The 15,909-nt window shown below is 30.6% G+C and overlaps 1 protein-coding gene across 1 annotated transcript; it reads left to right on the plus strand.

Annotated features, from left to right (window-relative positions):
* Nucleotides 1-5,017: 5,017 nt before the first annotated feature.
* Nucleotides 5,018-13,359, plus strand: LOC111633215 (ADP-ribosylation factor-like protein 13B; the record flags this gene model as incomplete). Its single annotated transcript, XM_023377748.1, has 4 exons — nucleotides 5,018-5,274; nucleotides 8,076-8,181; nucleotides 11,340-11,542; nucleotides 13,231-13,359. Coding segments are annotated over 4 exons (690 nt in total), but the record flags the coding sequence as incomplete, so codon positions are not given.
* Nucleotides 13,360-15,909: the final 2,550 nt, after the last annotated feature.

Genomic DNA, 15,909 nt, shown 5'->3' on the forward strand with positions numbered 1-15,909 from the left:
CCATATAAAAGAATAGGTTCCACTACTTGACTATAAATGAGTTTTTGGTTATCTTTGTTAAAACCCCAGTTCTTCCCTGCTAAAAAACGAAGTAAATTGGCAATCCTGCTTGCCTTGTTGCACACATAATCTATGTGGGGGTTCCATTTCATCCCCTGGTCAATTATGACCCCTAAATATTTAAGCTCCCTGGTATACGGGATACGTATATTTTTAATCCATAAAGACGGTGGTTTGATAAGTTGCCGTCCCCTGGTCATCAACATGCATGCCGATTTTTTTACGTTTATGGTTAATTTGTTATTTTCACACCATGTAGTAATATATTTTAAAATCTTATTTATTTCCATTTGAAGCTTCTCACTATTGCTTTTAGAAGCCATAATTAACGTGTTGTCGGCAAATCCCTGTGAGCACCACGTTGCGTTTATGTTATTTGAGTTAATGCATAGAAGGCCATTATACATTATATTCCATAAAAATGGACCTGACTTCGACCCCTGCGGGCAACCCGCCGACATGTGTTGTACAATAGAAGGGTCGGTTTCATTAACACTTACAGTCCTGTTGTGAAGGTAATCTTGTAAAATAAGGTAAAGATTCTTCGGACAATTGAATTGTTTAAGTTGGTTAAACAACGCTGGCCACCACAGGGAGTTAAAAGTGTTTTTAAAGTCAATTGCAATAAGTAAAACATGATGATCTTTTGACCAGGCATTCTTAATAAATTGGGTTGCGTTATATAGGGCGTGATAAGTAGACCTTCCCTTAGCAAAGCCAAATTGCCTGTGGTTTAACATTTTATTTTTATTTAAATGATAGTTAATGCGCCCTATGACAAGACCGTCTAGGACCTTACTGATCACTGTAAGGAGACTGATAGGCCGGAACTGAGATGCGGAAGAAGGGTTCAGCTGGCCAACTTTAGGAATGAATTTAATAATTGCATTTTTCCATGATCTCGGGAAGGTGTGTTGTTCTAAGCACTTGTTAAACGTATACACAAAAGCAATAGGAATTGCCTGAAAGGCCATTTTAACAGTTTTTGGTGTTATAAAGTCATCCCCCGGTGCTTTGTTGTTTCTGATAGAGTTGATTGCCTTTTTGACTTTGTCGAAGGTAAACGGCAAGTCATCGTTAGTGGAAGGGGGAGTTTTGACGTTATTCCTAATGTAAGATTGGATATCCGTATCCCTATCAGAATTGTCCTTTGGGAAGTGAGTATCCAACAGATACCTGAAGGTGTCCGAAAGGTCAGTGGTATGCTCGCCGTTCTCTTTTTGTATGGTGGTTGGAATGTTCACAGCTGTCCTTGCCTTCAGAACGGTGAAATATGGATCACTCCAAGCCCTTTTATTGCCGATTTCTGAACAGAATTTTTTCCAAGCGGCCGACCTTGTTGCATTAATTTGTTTTTTATATTCTTTATGCTTTGTTTGGTATTGTATTCTGTTCACTTCTTTGATGTTTGGGTCTTCCTCTCTTCTGAATCTTCTGTATAGCTCTCTGACTTTACGCCTTTGCTTATCTAAAGAATCCGTCCACCATGGTGCATTAACTCTTTTATTTTCAGTGATTATGGTTGCCTTGTCATATGCCTTTTTAATAGAAGAGACTAAGTGTATGGCCAATTCATTGCTATCAGTGATCTCTGATAGCATCTTATTTTCTGGAGATCCCCAATGATGCTTGAAATAGTCTTGAAACACAATCCAATTTGTTTTCCTTGTCTGATTGTAGTGTTTACACGTGATTTGACTATCAATTTTTATGATGGTTTTTATGTAGCGGTGATCACTGACCGATATATCTGCCAGAGTATTGCAGAATTTAATATTTTTAACAGCCTTGGCGTTTGCCAAGAATAAGTCCACCCAGCTCTCCCCTCTTGTACAATAGTACGTAGGTAGGGGGCTGGTATTACAAGACACCAAACCAGAACTGGCCATAAATTCACAAACTTTAGATCCCCTGGGATCTTCTTTTATGCTGTGCCAAATTGAGGATTTTGCATTAAAATCCCCACTAATAATCCAAGAGGCACCCTTGATAGTGTTGTCAATTTCCTGAAGATCCTGTATAAGGTTTTCAATATCCTCTGTTGGGGAACAGTATACTGATGATATAAAAAAGCCCTCATTTGCTAAGGTGACATAAGCCGTTGTGACATATTTAGAACTAAGATTTGGGCAGAAATTAGCCGAAAGATTGTTATTGCTGATCAAGATCCCAGCTTTTATAGTTTCGCAGAAGTTTTGATTTGGAAAGCACTTCCAGCGGCCAAAGCGAACAATAGAGTTATCTACCAGAAACGGTTCTTGTATTAAAACTATGTCGGCCTTGTGTTCATCAACCATTTTTTGGACATACGATGAAGCCGCTTTGGATTTTTGAGAGTTTATTGTGAGAACAGTAAGCTGGTTGTAAAGCCCATTGCCAGAATTGTAAGTTGGGTTGCTAGTAGAAGGCTGTGTAAGGTTGGCGCTCTGAGTAATGTTCCTGTTTCCACTACAAGCCATAATCTGTTTGTTTTACAAGTTGTGTCTTAATTCTTTGTAGTATGGTACAGTGTTGATGATAAGCGTTGTGGTTGGTTGGGACTTTCCTTTCTGCTGGTTGTCCTTTATTGAACTTCTCACAATTGATGCAGCAAGCTATTTTATTTCTATTATTGCACTCTTTATATTTGTGGGCCCTGGTACAGTGGCTGCACCGCAAGCTTTCTTGGCAATCTTTTGCCATGTGATAAAAACCACAGCACTTAAAACAGCGAGTGATTGGGATGAAATCGTCCGTGCGAACGTTGGCCCAGTTAATCGATAAGTATTTGACTTTTATGCTGATGCTCCTTATATTGGGTGTTACCGACAATACTATGTTACGACAATTTTCCTTGATATTGCCTCTGGTCAGTACTGTACTAATACGGCATTCTTGTTGAAATTTTTCCAGGGACATGTTGTGAAATATATCATTTTGTCTATAGATTGTAGTGATTAAATTTTTCGTTTCGGTAGCGTTGGGAACGTTTAATAATATTATTCTGGGCCTTCGCCCTTCGCTGATATGGCATTTTATTTTACTCTTTATAGTGTTTATTTCCTCAATGGCCTTTTGCAAGACTCTTCCCTCATTATTGTTATGAACCCTTATGCAGATTCCCTCGTTTCTTATCTTTCTAATATTCTTAACTCGGATTCCAAGCTCTTGAGGTTTAACCTTTTGCATGATTTCTGAAGCTATGTCCTCGCTAGTTAATAAATTGTCAGCATTGTCGTTATTTTCCATGTTTGGATATACCAAAACCGCATGGTTGCCGCCCATGCCTTCATTATGTATCTTTGCCGACAAGGATTTAGATATCGATTTTGTCGTATTACTTGGTTTTGTGCCTGTGGCTACCACCTGGGCATAAGACAATTGGGTGGAAATTGTTGGTAAAGCTGTTGGCAAAGCTGGTTCCCTTTTTTTATTGCGGATTTCTCTTAACATTCCGTACATCTGATTTAATGCAGCAAACATAGTTGATGCCATTTCCCTAACCTCTGCTCTCTCTTGCACTCTCACCGTCCTAGACTGGGGACACAATTCAAAAATACATTCGAGACAGAGTGCCGCCTCTTTAATGAGGTATTCTTCCGTGTTCCCTGGGCACTGCGGGTCCCCATTGGGACCACTATTATTTATGTTGCCATTAACATTATCGCCTTCCCCTTCTATACCATTTGTTTGGCCATCAAGAGTCACTTGAAGTAACCCTTCCTGTGTTATATCCCCTATCTGACTAAGGTCTTCCATTATGTCTTCCATAGTGAGGGATTAATAAAATGCCAAAATGTCGAAAAGCAAAATAATCACTAATAATAACGAAATAATGATAATAAAAATAAAATGACAAAATCAAATGTCAATGAAAACCAAAATAATAAGTTTAATAAAATAAATGCAATTAGAATCAATTTAATACTAAATAAAACCCAAATAAAGTTAAATACGTTTAAAACGCCGTTNTAATCACTAATAATAACGAAATAATGATAATAAAAATAAAATGACAAAATCAAATGTCAATGAAAACCAAAATAATAAGTTTAATAAAATAAATGCGATTAGAATCAATTTAATACTAAATAAAACCCAAATAAAGTTAAATACGTTTAAAACGCCGTTTAAAAGCTGTAAAACCGTTGCAGATGCAGAGGTCAACGACCGTTACCAAGCCCGTTAGTTGGAGAAAAGCGAAAATTATAGCTTAATTTTTAACTTATTCTACTTTAAAAACTAGTAAAAATATCCCAACCAAAATTTTACAAGATGTTACTGTAATCCTAGACATACTAAAGAACGAAGATAAAAAAGCGGATGGCCCGCCGTTAGCCCGATACAGCCCGCTAAGCCCCGACTCAAATTAAAAACGCAAATTGTACCAAAACTAATGGGCCAATTTTAACCAAAATTACCCACAGTACTCAGTGTGGCAACCCTTTAAACCCCTGAGATTCAATCTGGAAAATCGATGTCCGGAGACCGGAAAAGTGGTCCGAAAAAGGTGACTTTTAGTCCGGTCCTAACTCCCGAAAAAGAGGTCGGAGACCCACAAAATTGGTATCAAACGATTCTTCTCTTTACCCTGAATCCAGCGATATATGGCACAACACAATAAATCCAATTTGAGTCGAGAAAACGTAATCCAAACAGGAGCTGAAATTTCTGCTGCCTCCCCAGATCGCGACTAAAAAGCGCTTTTATCGTCTACAATAATATAACATATTAAATTCATTGGATCAACAGGCTTCTGTAAATGAATGTAATCATTTCAACTTTATTTGTTAGATATGTTTCCAATATGTTTATCAATTGTAGTTTAGATAATAACAGTCAGTCTGAAAAATGCAATAACAACTAATTAATATAAACAACTGACATTAAAAAATTTTTGTACAGCAATAATTGATTTCATGTAAAATACTGAAAAAATAATGAATTTCAAATTATATTAATCTGCAATATCAATTTAATTTTAGAATCAACAGAAGATGTTGTCCCTACTGTTGGATTTTCTAGCGTGCAAGTTAAACATAATCAGTTTGATATTACTATTTTTGATCTTGGCGGTGGACATAAAATAAGGGGAATATGGAAAAATTACTATGCATCAGTTTATGGAATAATATTTGTGATGGATGCAAGTGAAGCGGAAAGAATAGATGAATGTCGAAAAGAAATAACTGTCGTTTTGCAAGACCCTAGAATTAGTGGAAAGCCAATGTTGTTGTAAGTTCAATTAACATGTTTTTGGTATTTTTGTTAACCAATTATTATAAGCTAATTAAAAATAACAAAAATAAATAAAACTAATAAAATTGTCAAATTTCTTAATACAGTAGAATTCCGCTAGTCTGAACTAATTGGGACTGAGCCCTGTCCGGATTAGCAGATTTTTGGATTAGACAAATAATTGAAATAATGCAGAAGCAAGCAGTAAAACAGGTCCAGTTTATATAGATCCAACACCATCAATGACTTTTGTTTCTGTTTTTGTGTGTAAGTACGGTATAGATCTGCTGTTTTAATAGGCCATGCCAAACACTGATTTATTAATTTTGTACAATATTAATACAATACTACAATAAAATACATCTTTTTGTACCATTAATACCATTTAAATTCAACTGGAAAATACAAAAAATGTATATTTTGCGAGCTAAAAAATTTCCACTTTACCAACTGAAACATGTTTGGATTAGTGGTGTTCGAACTAGCAGGATTCTACTGTAATTGTGTTATTTTGAATTTTTATATTTTATATCAAAGTATACTTTTTTGTTTTACAACAAAAGTAATTAAATGTAAATAGATAAACTTAACTAAAGATTAGATTAGGAAATTTTCTGAAAATAAAATAAAAATCAATAAGTAAAAATATGATTATTATAACAATGATTAAGTATAATAAAGTTTATTTTTTTACTTTATCATAAATATATCAGGAAAACAGAATTTTTTTGAATAATAACAAAACAATGAATGAATCTCTCTGGCACAATCATATGATTTAAAAAATTTATTTTCAAACTTAACTGAAAACTCCTTAACTTTTTTAAATCATTGAGCATTTAATTATATTAGCAATAAAGTTGATCCCTTAATTCACTTTATTTCGCTAATTTTATTGGATTTATTTTATAATTCAGTCAAAGCATAATCACTTATCAACTTTATCCAACAGTGTTTGAATACAAAATTTTGAAAAATTAAAATTTTAGATTTACCTACAAGTTCTTTTCATGAGTTCAGTCAGTTTTCATTTGATTTCCTAAGATTGATAGTTAGAAACCAAACATATTCAATGTTTAAATTCAATAATTATTAATTATCATCATTACAGATAACTCATAGTTCATATATTTGTATATATAAATTACAACAACCTGATACTTTAATATTGCCAAACAAAACATGAGTGACAGATAAGGTTATACCTGCATATTCAAAATAACTATTTAAAAGAATGGAGTCAGATTAATTATCCAATTCTTACTTAATTATATTGTAGAAAAATACACAAAAAATCTATTTTTCTTTCCTTTCTGACTTACAGAGGTTATATCACTTCAAAATTCTAAAAATATTACATCAGTAATGAAATAAAAATTAAAGTAAAAAAAAGTAAAAGCAAACCAACTTTGCAGAGAAAAACACTTTTATTACATTCATAAATCCCCTAAATGCATTTTGAGAACAATATTTGGCCTCCTCAGTGGAGTTTTTAGCATACAGTTTGAACTTTGACAATTTTTCATCAAGATTAACCATTACGAATTTCCACCTTTATATCCGAAAAAAGTCTCCCAGCATTCAGCTGTCAACACATCCATATTTAAATTAACTGTATTATTTTGCATAATTATGGCAAAATGTTCTTTAACTTTTCTTTTTACATTATTTATTTTCTTATAAACAATTTTTACATTTTAATGTTAATTTCACAATTAGTAATATAACAATGATGAAACATAGGAGAATTATTAATTTTTAATCTTACAGCTGCTAAATGTTCTGATAATTTGGTCTTCAATTTTCTCTTCATTTCACTAATATAGAAACTTGGAATATTACATGTGCATTCAAGTCTGTAGTCCTTGCCTTCTTATTCTAACGGGTCCTTTTTAATACCTCTTATAACCATCAGATCAGATAACCTATCATTTTGAGTTGGAGTCAGTTTAATTAAATTTTGATTTAAGAATTTTGTTATATTTTTCATATATGCCTTTTATATAAGGAAATGATACATACTTTTTGGTTTCTTGTTTTTCTTTCACCTTATATTTATTTAACATGAAATGGTTGTACCAATTATTTAGTATTTTCTTTGGATACCTGTTTAGAATATACTTCTTGTGTGTTGTTTTAATTTCCTGTTCTCTCATATCTGTTCTTTTTGTTCTGGAAAATGTTTTTCTTATTTCCATTAAATATATATAATGTTTTTGATTTATAGGGCAATACGATTTAAAGTTAATAATTTTTTTAGCACTACATGGTTTTTCAAATTTACAATATTCAAGGTGATCTATAAATCTTGTAATTGTTGTATCTAAATAATTTATTTTATTATAATTTTCAGTTTCTTGGGTGAATTTAATATTTGAATTAATATTTGAAGGTTATACCTGAATTAATTGGTATACTATAAGTAATATAATATACTATATACTATCTCTGGAAGCAAAGATCAAATGGGATCTGGGTTATACTATCCACATGTGGCAACATATCTACACAACAAGTAGGAATGGTAGGTTCAAATCCCACTCTGGGCTAATCCTTTTCTTCCAGAATTGTCTAAATTAATTTATTTCTAAGAAATTTATTAAGAGATGTGGACTAACTTCCTACCTCTAGGCTAGTTACTTTGATCCTAATCATTTATAGTATTTGTTTTAGAGATTTGGCATTTATTAAATTAGTCTGTTATATTTGTCTTTGTATTTTAGTTAATGTTATTAAAATTGTTTTTGAAACATTTTTATTTTCTATAATTTCTCAGCATTTTATCATTTTATTCTCAGATTAGTTAATAAACAAGATGTTCAAGGTGCCATGGATGAAACAGAAATATGCAATCTACTTGAATTAGAAAATATGGTAAACAAACAAGAATGTCCAACTCGTGTGGTAAGTTAATTAAAATACAGATTTATTCTTTATAATAAAATAATTTACTTTCTGAAGTTTGAAATCATTATCTCGTTCAGATCTCTCCGGACCTAGACTTTGTTCTAGTACAGATACTAATCAGGGGTTGCTCTGGAAAATTTTTAAAAAATTGCCAACTATTTTGCCAGTTATAAATTTATTTTTGCCATCAGTTTCACTTATTAATTAATGGAGGTATTGGTAGCCTCATCAGTTTAGAGTCTGGAAAATAAAAGTAACATGTTAAGCTGTCACTTAGAAGTAGAAATCATTTTTGAATAATTTTTTAATGAATAATTCTGAATAACACATTTGATCACAATGCTTAAACAGGTATTTCACATGTTATGTCAAAATTTTTATTTTAGTCTACTGAAAAAATCAAAGTGAAAAAAATTCCCCAAATTTTCTGAAGCTCAATAAAAAATCCCCAATCTGGAAATGCTGGATAGCATTGCATGAAAATTGTCTTTTGTTCTCAACATCACTTCTTGCTTTCCTGTCCGAACTTGCCACATGATGCCATGACATTGCTAGGTGTGTGGTGCACAGGATTTTCACTGCACAGGAGCTTGACATTTTGCTGTTTTTTCTGAAGCGTGCTTTGTGATTCAATTTCATGCTGAATGTCAAAATAAGTAAACTAGATATTTTATTGCCAGTATTATATTTTTATCTCCACTTTAATAAAAATATTGTAAAGTGGCAATTTTGGTTCTATGTAGCATGACCCCTGACTAATGCTGATTTAACAAAAAACTTCTCCCTGTGATATATACAGAGGGGAGTTTTCTGTTAAATCAACAATCAAATCATACATTCTGTTGTTTAATTTAAGCAGCTTGTAAGTATGTCATATTGTATTGCAGGATTCATTCATTGAAAGGATCACCCATTAACTTCCTCTGTGAAGTCTGCATGAATTTGTGCAAAGGGTTAACAAAAGGGAAGGAAGGAATTTGTGTAGGGATAGGAGACACAAAAATACTTCATTTTTGACTTGGAGTTGAAGAGACTGCTATTCATTTGCTGTCATAGCATCTATTTTTTAAGTTTAATTTTTGAAACTTTGGTTATATACAGATTACAGATTTAGTTTTATATTATTTTGAATAATTTTTATGTGTATATATACATTAAAAGCAAAATGTTCCATCATGGACACACACAGCTACCATAAATTAAAAAATTAATTTGATTTACATTTTGGAAATTTCAAAACAACTTTTAAATAGTTTTTAAAAATGCTTTCATTTTCAATTAATTTCATTTTTAATTTGGTTTTGGTGTAAAGGCCAGAGTTTTAATTTTAAGAACAACACACATTTAATGATGATATTAACGACATATTAACTATATTATTATTTTTGGTTTTAATTCATTTTTAGGTTTAATTTAGTTAGTATTAATTTAGTTTTAGTTTTTATAATTATTTTTAATAATTATTAATTTATTATTATTTATTTAATTATGCCTACATTTTTTTGAACCCTTAATTATAATTTTTTAATTAATTGCAACTCTTTTTTTCTTTTGCAACATAACTATAGAAATTGTTTGCATTGTTTTTGCACAAAAGATAATCAAATTTAAATTTTTTTTAGTAATTTTATGTGACCCAAAAAAGGTTTTACTTAACTTAAGCTTGAAAGAGGCAATTAGGAGAAAACATCTTGGACTCCTTAGTCGAGGATTTATTTTTCTCCATGAAAATACTAGACTATGTACAACACACCAGACTATGGCTTTGTTGCCCCCTCTGATTTACATTTTTCCATATTTTAAGTTGTTGTTTTACTACTGATGAAGAAGTGAAAACTATCATTGCTACAGCAACAAGGAAAGGAATTTTTTGAGGATAGGCTAAACAATCTTGTTACACATTGCAATAAATGCCTGAATAATAAGTTGGGTGGGAAATAATTAATTTAAATTAATAAACTTAATTTATTTATTTAAAAATGTATACATTTGAGTAAAATAATATTATGGAGTTATGCTACCAACTGAAAAAATTTTTCTTAGAGAATTGCTCAAAATTAAAAAGTTCTCAAGAACATGAATCGTAATTGCATTACATACAAAATAATCAAGAGTCAGTTAACTGGGATAACTAGTCTTAAAATATGTATCAGTAAATAAGAAAATATTTTGGTTATTTTGAGTGAGAAACCCATCTTCAGATATATTACAAATTTGAAAAAATATATAAAAATATAAAATTTTGAAGAAATGCCTTTTTATTCACATCAATGCTGTAAAAAGTAAAAAATAATTTTTTTTAGCTTTCACAGTATTTTTGGTATTATGTGACCAAAAATAAAAGCATGTGGTGCTCATTTTTACAAATATTCTTAGTTACACTTTCTATTGAATTTTAGGGGCTTTGCATGAGTGCCCACACTTTTATTTTTGGTTGCTAATACCAAGAATATTGTGAAAGATGAAAAATTTTTTGACCTATTAGTGCATTTATGTGAATAAAAAGCATTTCTTTAAAACTTTTATAAAATACTTTTTACTTTTAGTTTTATATATGAAACACTAAATTATCAAAATTCTTCTTGTTTTAGCATTTAATTGGGAAGAGGGTGAAATATTAAAGATTTTATATAGACAGTACAACTAAAAGGGGGCAAGGATTTGCCCTACTTGTAGCGCCATCTGATTTTTACAAATTTTAATTTTTTGTTAATTGCTAAAATTATTTGCAAACTTCAAAACACTGTATTGTCATTGGGAATACATATCTATGCAAAGTTTCAACTAGATAAGAAATTGGAAATGGGTGAAAATTGAATTAAAAGTTTTTGGACAGACAGAGAAAGTATGGGGTTTTCTGTAAATTTACTGTTTATTTTATAAGTTTTATAACAGGAATATTTGTTTAAATTTATTGTTTTATTAATAATGATACTTGTTTAAAACTTCAATTTACATTTATATGTATAGTAAAATCTGTGTGAACCAGAATTGCACGGTTCAAATATTTTTTTCTGGTTTGACAAGTTTGTTGTATCAAGGTTCCTCTTTGGACAGGTTTTACTGTATATATAAATTATATTTATACTTTTTTAATATGCATAGTATGTTTTGCAAATTTATAACATTTATATTTTTAATAAAATGTATTTTAGGAAACATGTTCTGCAATATCAATTAATAGTAAAAAGAGAGATAAAGGAATTGATAAAGGTTTTCAATGGTTAGTTGGACATATTGAAAAATATTACAAAGAACTTGAACAAAGAGTTCAAAAAGAAACTAATGAACAAAAAGAAAGAGAAGAAAAAGAAAGACTTGAAAGAATGGAAAGAGTGAGAAAAATTAGAGAAGAGAGGTATTGAAAATATACATTAAATTCTAAAGTTTATTTGATAGTATTCATTCTATTATAGTAGTAATAAATAAAATTAATTGAAAGCTTGATAATAAAACTAAAGTAAATTCACATTTATCAGTTCTTAAATAACTTTAATCAGTTGTCTTTTTGTGTTCATAAATCTTAGAAAAAAGGTTTTTTCCTGTCTTTGCCTATGGGGACTTTCTGTGGGTTCTATTCATACTCACAATGGATTCAGCCATGTCCACAATGGGGACTATTAGGTAATGAGAAATGACTGACATATTCAGGACAACACTCCCCATGAAAAATTCCTGGAGTTTGCCATTCAGATTCTCACAGAACACAGTCCTAAGCATGGCAAGATGCCTGACAAGATCCAAAAAATTCATTGTAAATATTTAAATATGAATCAAAAATGTATTTCTATTAAACTTACAGAATCATATAAACTTAGTTAATTACAGTCGACCCCTCCTATAACACGATAGATACGTGCTGCTTTTTATGAATCCATTTTCTACGAGTCCAGCCAATCACAGCCCGGCACAGTTTACGGACTATGGCTGTTTGAAAGGTTTCTTCCATAAAATTAATCGATTCTAGACTAATTCAACTCAGCATTTCCAAAATACGTATAATTTTTTGGGAATAATCCATGTAAACTATGCTATAAACAAAAAATTGTAGGATTACTTACCGAGTGTGTACTGTTCAACTACGCCATTGCTTAAGCTTGTTTTCATCGTGGATCTTGTCATCTAATAGCACTTGCGTGCTTCCTGATAAATTATTTTTTTGTGAAAAATTCGCTGAACTTTGGAGACATCATTAATATAAATATAATTTTTATGGACGTTAAATAATAAATGGTTTTTAGTAGGTCTGCTGCTCGTTTAAACTCAACGGTTTGTACAATATCCGCTATTGGTCTAGATTCGACCAATCCTGTCGCGACACGAGTCAGCAATGACATTTTACCGAATTATAAGAGTTTTTTTAGCGTGTTTGTACGAATACTGTCACAATTTTTTCGCCATGATATAGGAATCCGAACTATAAGAACCCGTGTTATAGGGGGTCGACTGTATATCAGAAATTAATAATTTTCAAAAAAATGGTGAATGTTATACAACTGTCAAATGATTCAATTTTACAACTTTTTAACTGAGAACCAAAAACTTTCAAGAAAGATAACAATCAAATTGTCATATGGTTGAAGTATTAAATGCTATTTGGTAAGATTTTGGTTGGAATCTATATTGTAATTGCAGAAATTTTCTATAAGTGGTTAGATCCTGATTTGTCTCTCATCATATGACATACTCATTGTGGTCAGACCCATGATAGGTATGAAAATAGGCTGTGCTTGTGGGATAAAGTACTTAAAAGGCCACAAAAGTTAAAAAAAAGAGCAATAATAATCAAAAACAACAAATAAATTGATTTAATATCTTTGATTTAATGGATGAACTATTTGAAATAAGCTATGTCTTACTTCAAACTAAATCATACATAGTAACAATATATAATAATTTCTCAGTCATACATTTATTAAATTATCAAATTTGATTAAAAGTTAAAAGTTCTGTATTTATGTATTCTAATTATTAATTAATTTGTAATACCATAAAGAAATCTTCTATAATAAATTTAAAAAAAACTTTTTTTGCTGTCAAAATTAGAGAGAAACAAGAAGCAGAAGCACAAAATAATGTAAATAATGATGGTGGCAATGATGAGGATGATGATGATGTAATCGTTGGATCTCCTTTTAAACCAGCTAGTAAAATCAGAGTAAGTTTCTAATGAAAATCATTATAATATATTTATATTATTAAAAACACATTTACAATTAATTTTTATACAGTGAAACCTTGCTTAATGAGCATATTTTGTTCCAGAATCATACTTGTAATGCAAAACAATTTTTCCCCATAGAAATTAATGTAAAATATGATAATGCGTTCCATGCCAAAAAAAATACTCAAATATTTTATATATAACGTTTATTCAAAGAAAATTCTACAATGTGCATTGTTAAGGAGTGTGAATTATCATCATCATCATTTCTTCTAGCACGGAATGAACCAACCTGAAATGAGAATTCGATTTGCAGAAAACAAAAAAAATCACAGATAACATGTTTAACATTTGATAAACACTCCAAATGATATGCCAGATTCTTGGGCTATATAAAAGGCTATAATTAAATAATAAAAACTAATTAATTTTACTAGAGGTAGGCAGTTATGCTTCCATCTCATATTAAATTTAATAATTATAAATAGTTAATTTTTAATTCAGACATTTCTAAAATTTAATTTGGAATTGGCCATTAAATTTAATTTGAGATGGCAACATAACTGCCTACCTCTTGTCAAATTAATTAATTTCTACTATTTAATTATAGACTTTACATAGCTCAAGAATTTGGCATATTGTTTGGCATGTTTATTATATAACGGGCTATGCTTGTTGATGTTTATATGTAATATGTGTGAACACAAGTTTGGAAAAATATGTGATCACAAGTGACACTATGATGCTAGCAGAACGAGTGCTAAATACAGACTGATGGAGCATGTGCATAATTCGGGACTTTCCCTCTCCTCTTCACACATTATGCAAAACATTGCTTAACGAGCAATGTTTTGCATAACGAGGTAAATTTTTACAATTTGTTTTGCTTGTTATGTGAGGTGCTCATTAAGCGAGGTTCCACTGTACAAGAAATTAGTAAATTGTCTAGATATATAATTCATTAAGAAGATTCAATGTGAACTGTAATAATTTGAAGCCATCAACTAAAATTACCTTTATAATCCAGCAGAGTGTATTTATAAAAAGAAATGTTTTCTGCCATCAGGATCTAGAACAAAATTATTTAAAATACAAATACACAATAGAACAAATAATACCCAACTGTTGGTAAAGATGTAAAAATAAAAATTAACAATATCTTGTTAACTTTCAACTCTGTGAGTTTTGTATTGAAAATCATTTCATTCTGGAATTTGATAATGGCCATTTAATATAGCTGAAAATATTTATTCTTTAAGTGGCAATCATACTTTTCAATTTTCAGCCACACAGGCAACTTCAGCTAAAAGAAAAGTTTGTTACTCTTGTGCTGATTACAGGTGAATGAACAAATATCTGTTTACATCACTGACCAATTAAAAAGGTGGCAGATTAGATTCCAAGTTGGAATCATGATTAATTAATAATATTGATCCATAATCATGAATGTCTGTAGAATTTCATTAAAATTAGAATTGTTTTTCTCTTTTCTAGAAAGATACAAAGGATGGATCTGTTTGGTTTATTTTTTTAATCATATGATGTCAATCTTAAGTTGTTTTAGTATCTCTGAAAATAGGGTGCATCTTAGATTTGATGCAATATACAGTATAATCTCTGAATAGCAGACACTGTTGGGACAGAAAACTTTGTCCACTATTTGGAGGTACATGCTGGTGGCCATATTGTATTTTAACCTGGTCATTTTAAAGTGAAGAATACGATGGATTATGAAAACATCAAATTTGCATTAGGAATGTGAATATACTGAAAAGTATACATAGCATATATATAATCAAAATATAAATTTAATATATTATTTATTTTTTCAGCTGTAAAAATTTCGTTTAATTGAATCTGTTTCGAATGTTGAGTTTTGAAAGTGATTTGCTATCCACTTCAAGGGATGGGAAATATATTCAGAATTGTTACATTTATAATCTAAGTGACTAATAAAAATTGATACAGGAATTTGTCTGCTTTGTAGTTATTGAGTAGGTGTAATTTTTTGAAAATTTTTTTTTTTGCTTTTTTCAGTAACTGATTTATTAAAAATCACACTTTAGCCACCACAAAGCTGTTAAAATGGTTACAGCAATAGTGTTTGTTTGGTGAAAGTTCAAAGGTTGTGTTACAAAGACGATTTACAAAGGCCCACTTTAAAATGTGGGAAGATATTTGGTTTTCTCACGTTGATGATGTAATTCATGTTCTGAAGTTTACTTTTTGTTACTACTATACTACTGTTCTTGTTGAATGAAACTTTGGAAAAGTTTATAGTTTTTTGGTATCATAAGCTTAATTCAAACAATAAGACAGAAGTTTAATAATATTAATATGTACAATGATAAATGGTGATTGACAACATAATTTCTCTAACAGATAAAGAATATTGTTTGACTAATTATAACTTGCCCTCCTCCCCTATTCCTATTTTAAGCCAGTCTTTAATTGATGCCTACAGTCAAAAATTTGTCATCTGAAAGAGTATTTGAACCTATTCTTTGTTTTTGTTTTAAAATACAGTAGAGCGTCGTTTATCCGAAAGCTGGTTATCCGAA

This window comes from Centruroides sculpturatus, unplaced genomic scaffold (genome assembly GCF_000671375.1).
Source record: "Centruroides sculpturatus isolate CEXI.00-Female unplaced genomic scaffold, Cexi_2.0 scaffold127, whole genome shotgun sequence".
NCBI classification, from domain to species: domain Eukaryota; kingdom Metazoa; phylum Arthropoda; class Arachnida; order Scorpiones; family Buthidae; genus Centruroides; species Centruroides sculpturatus.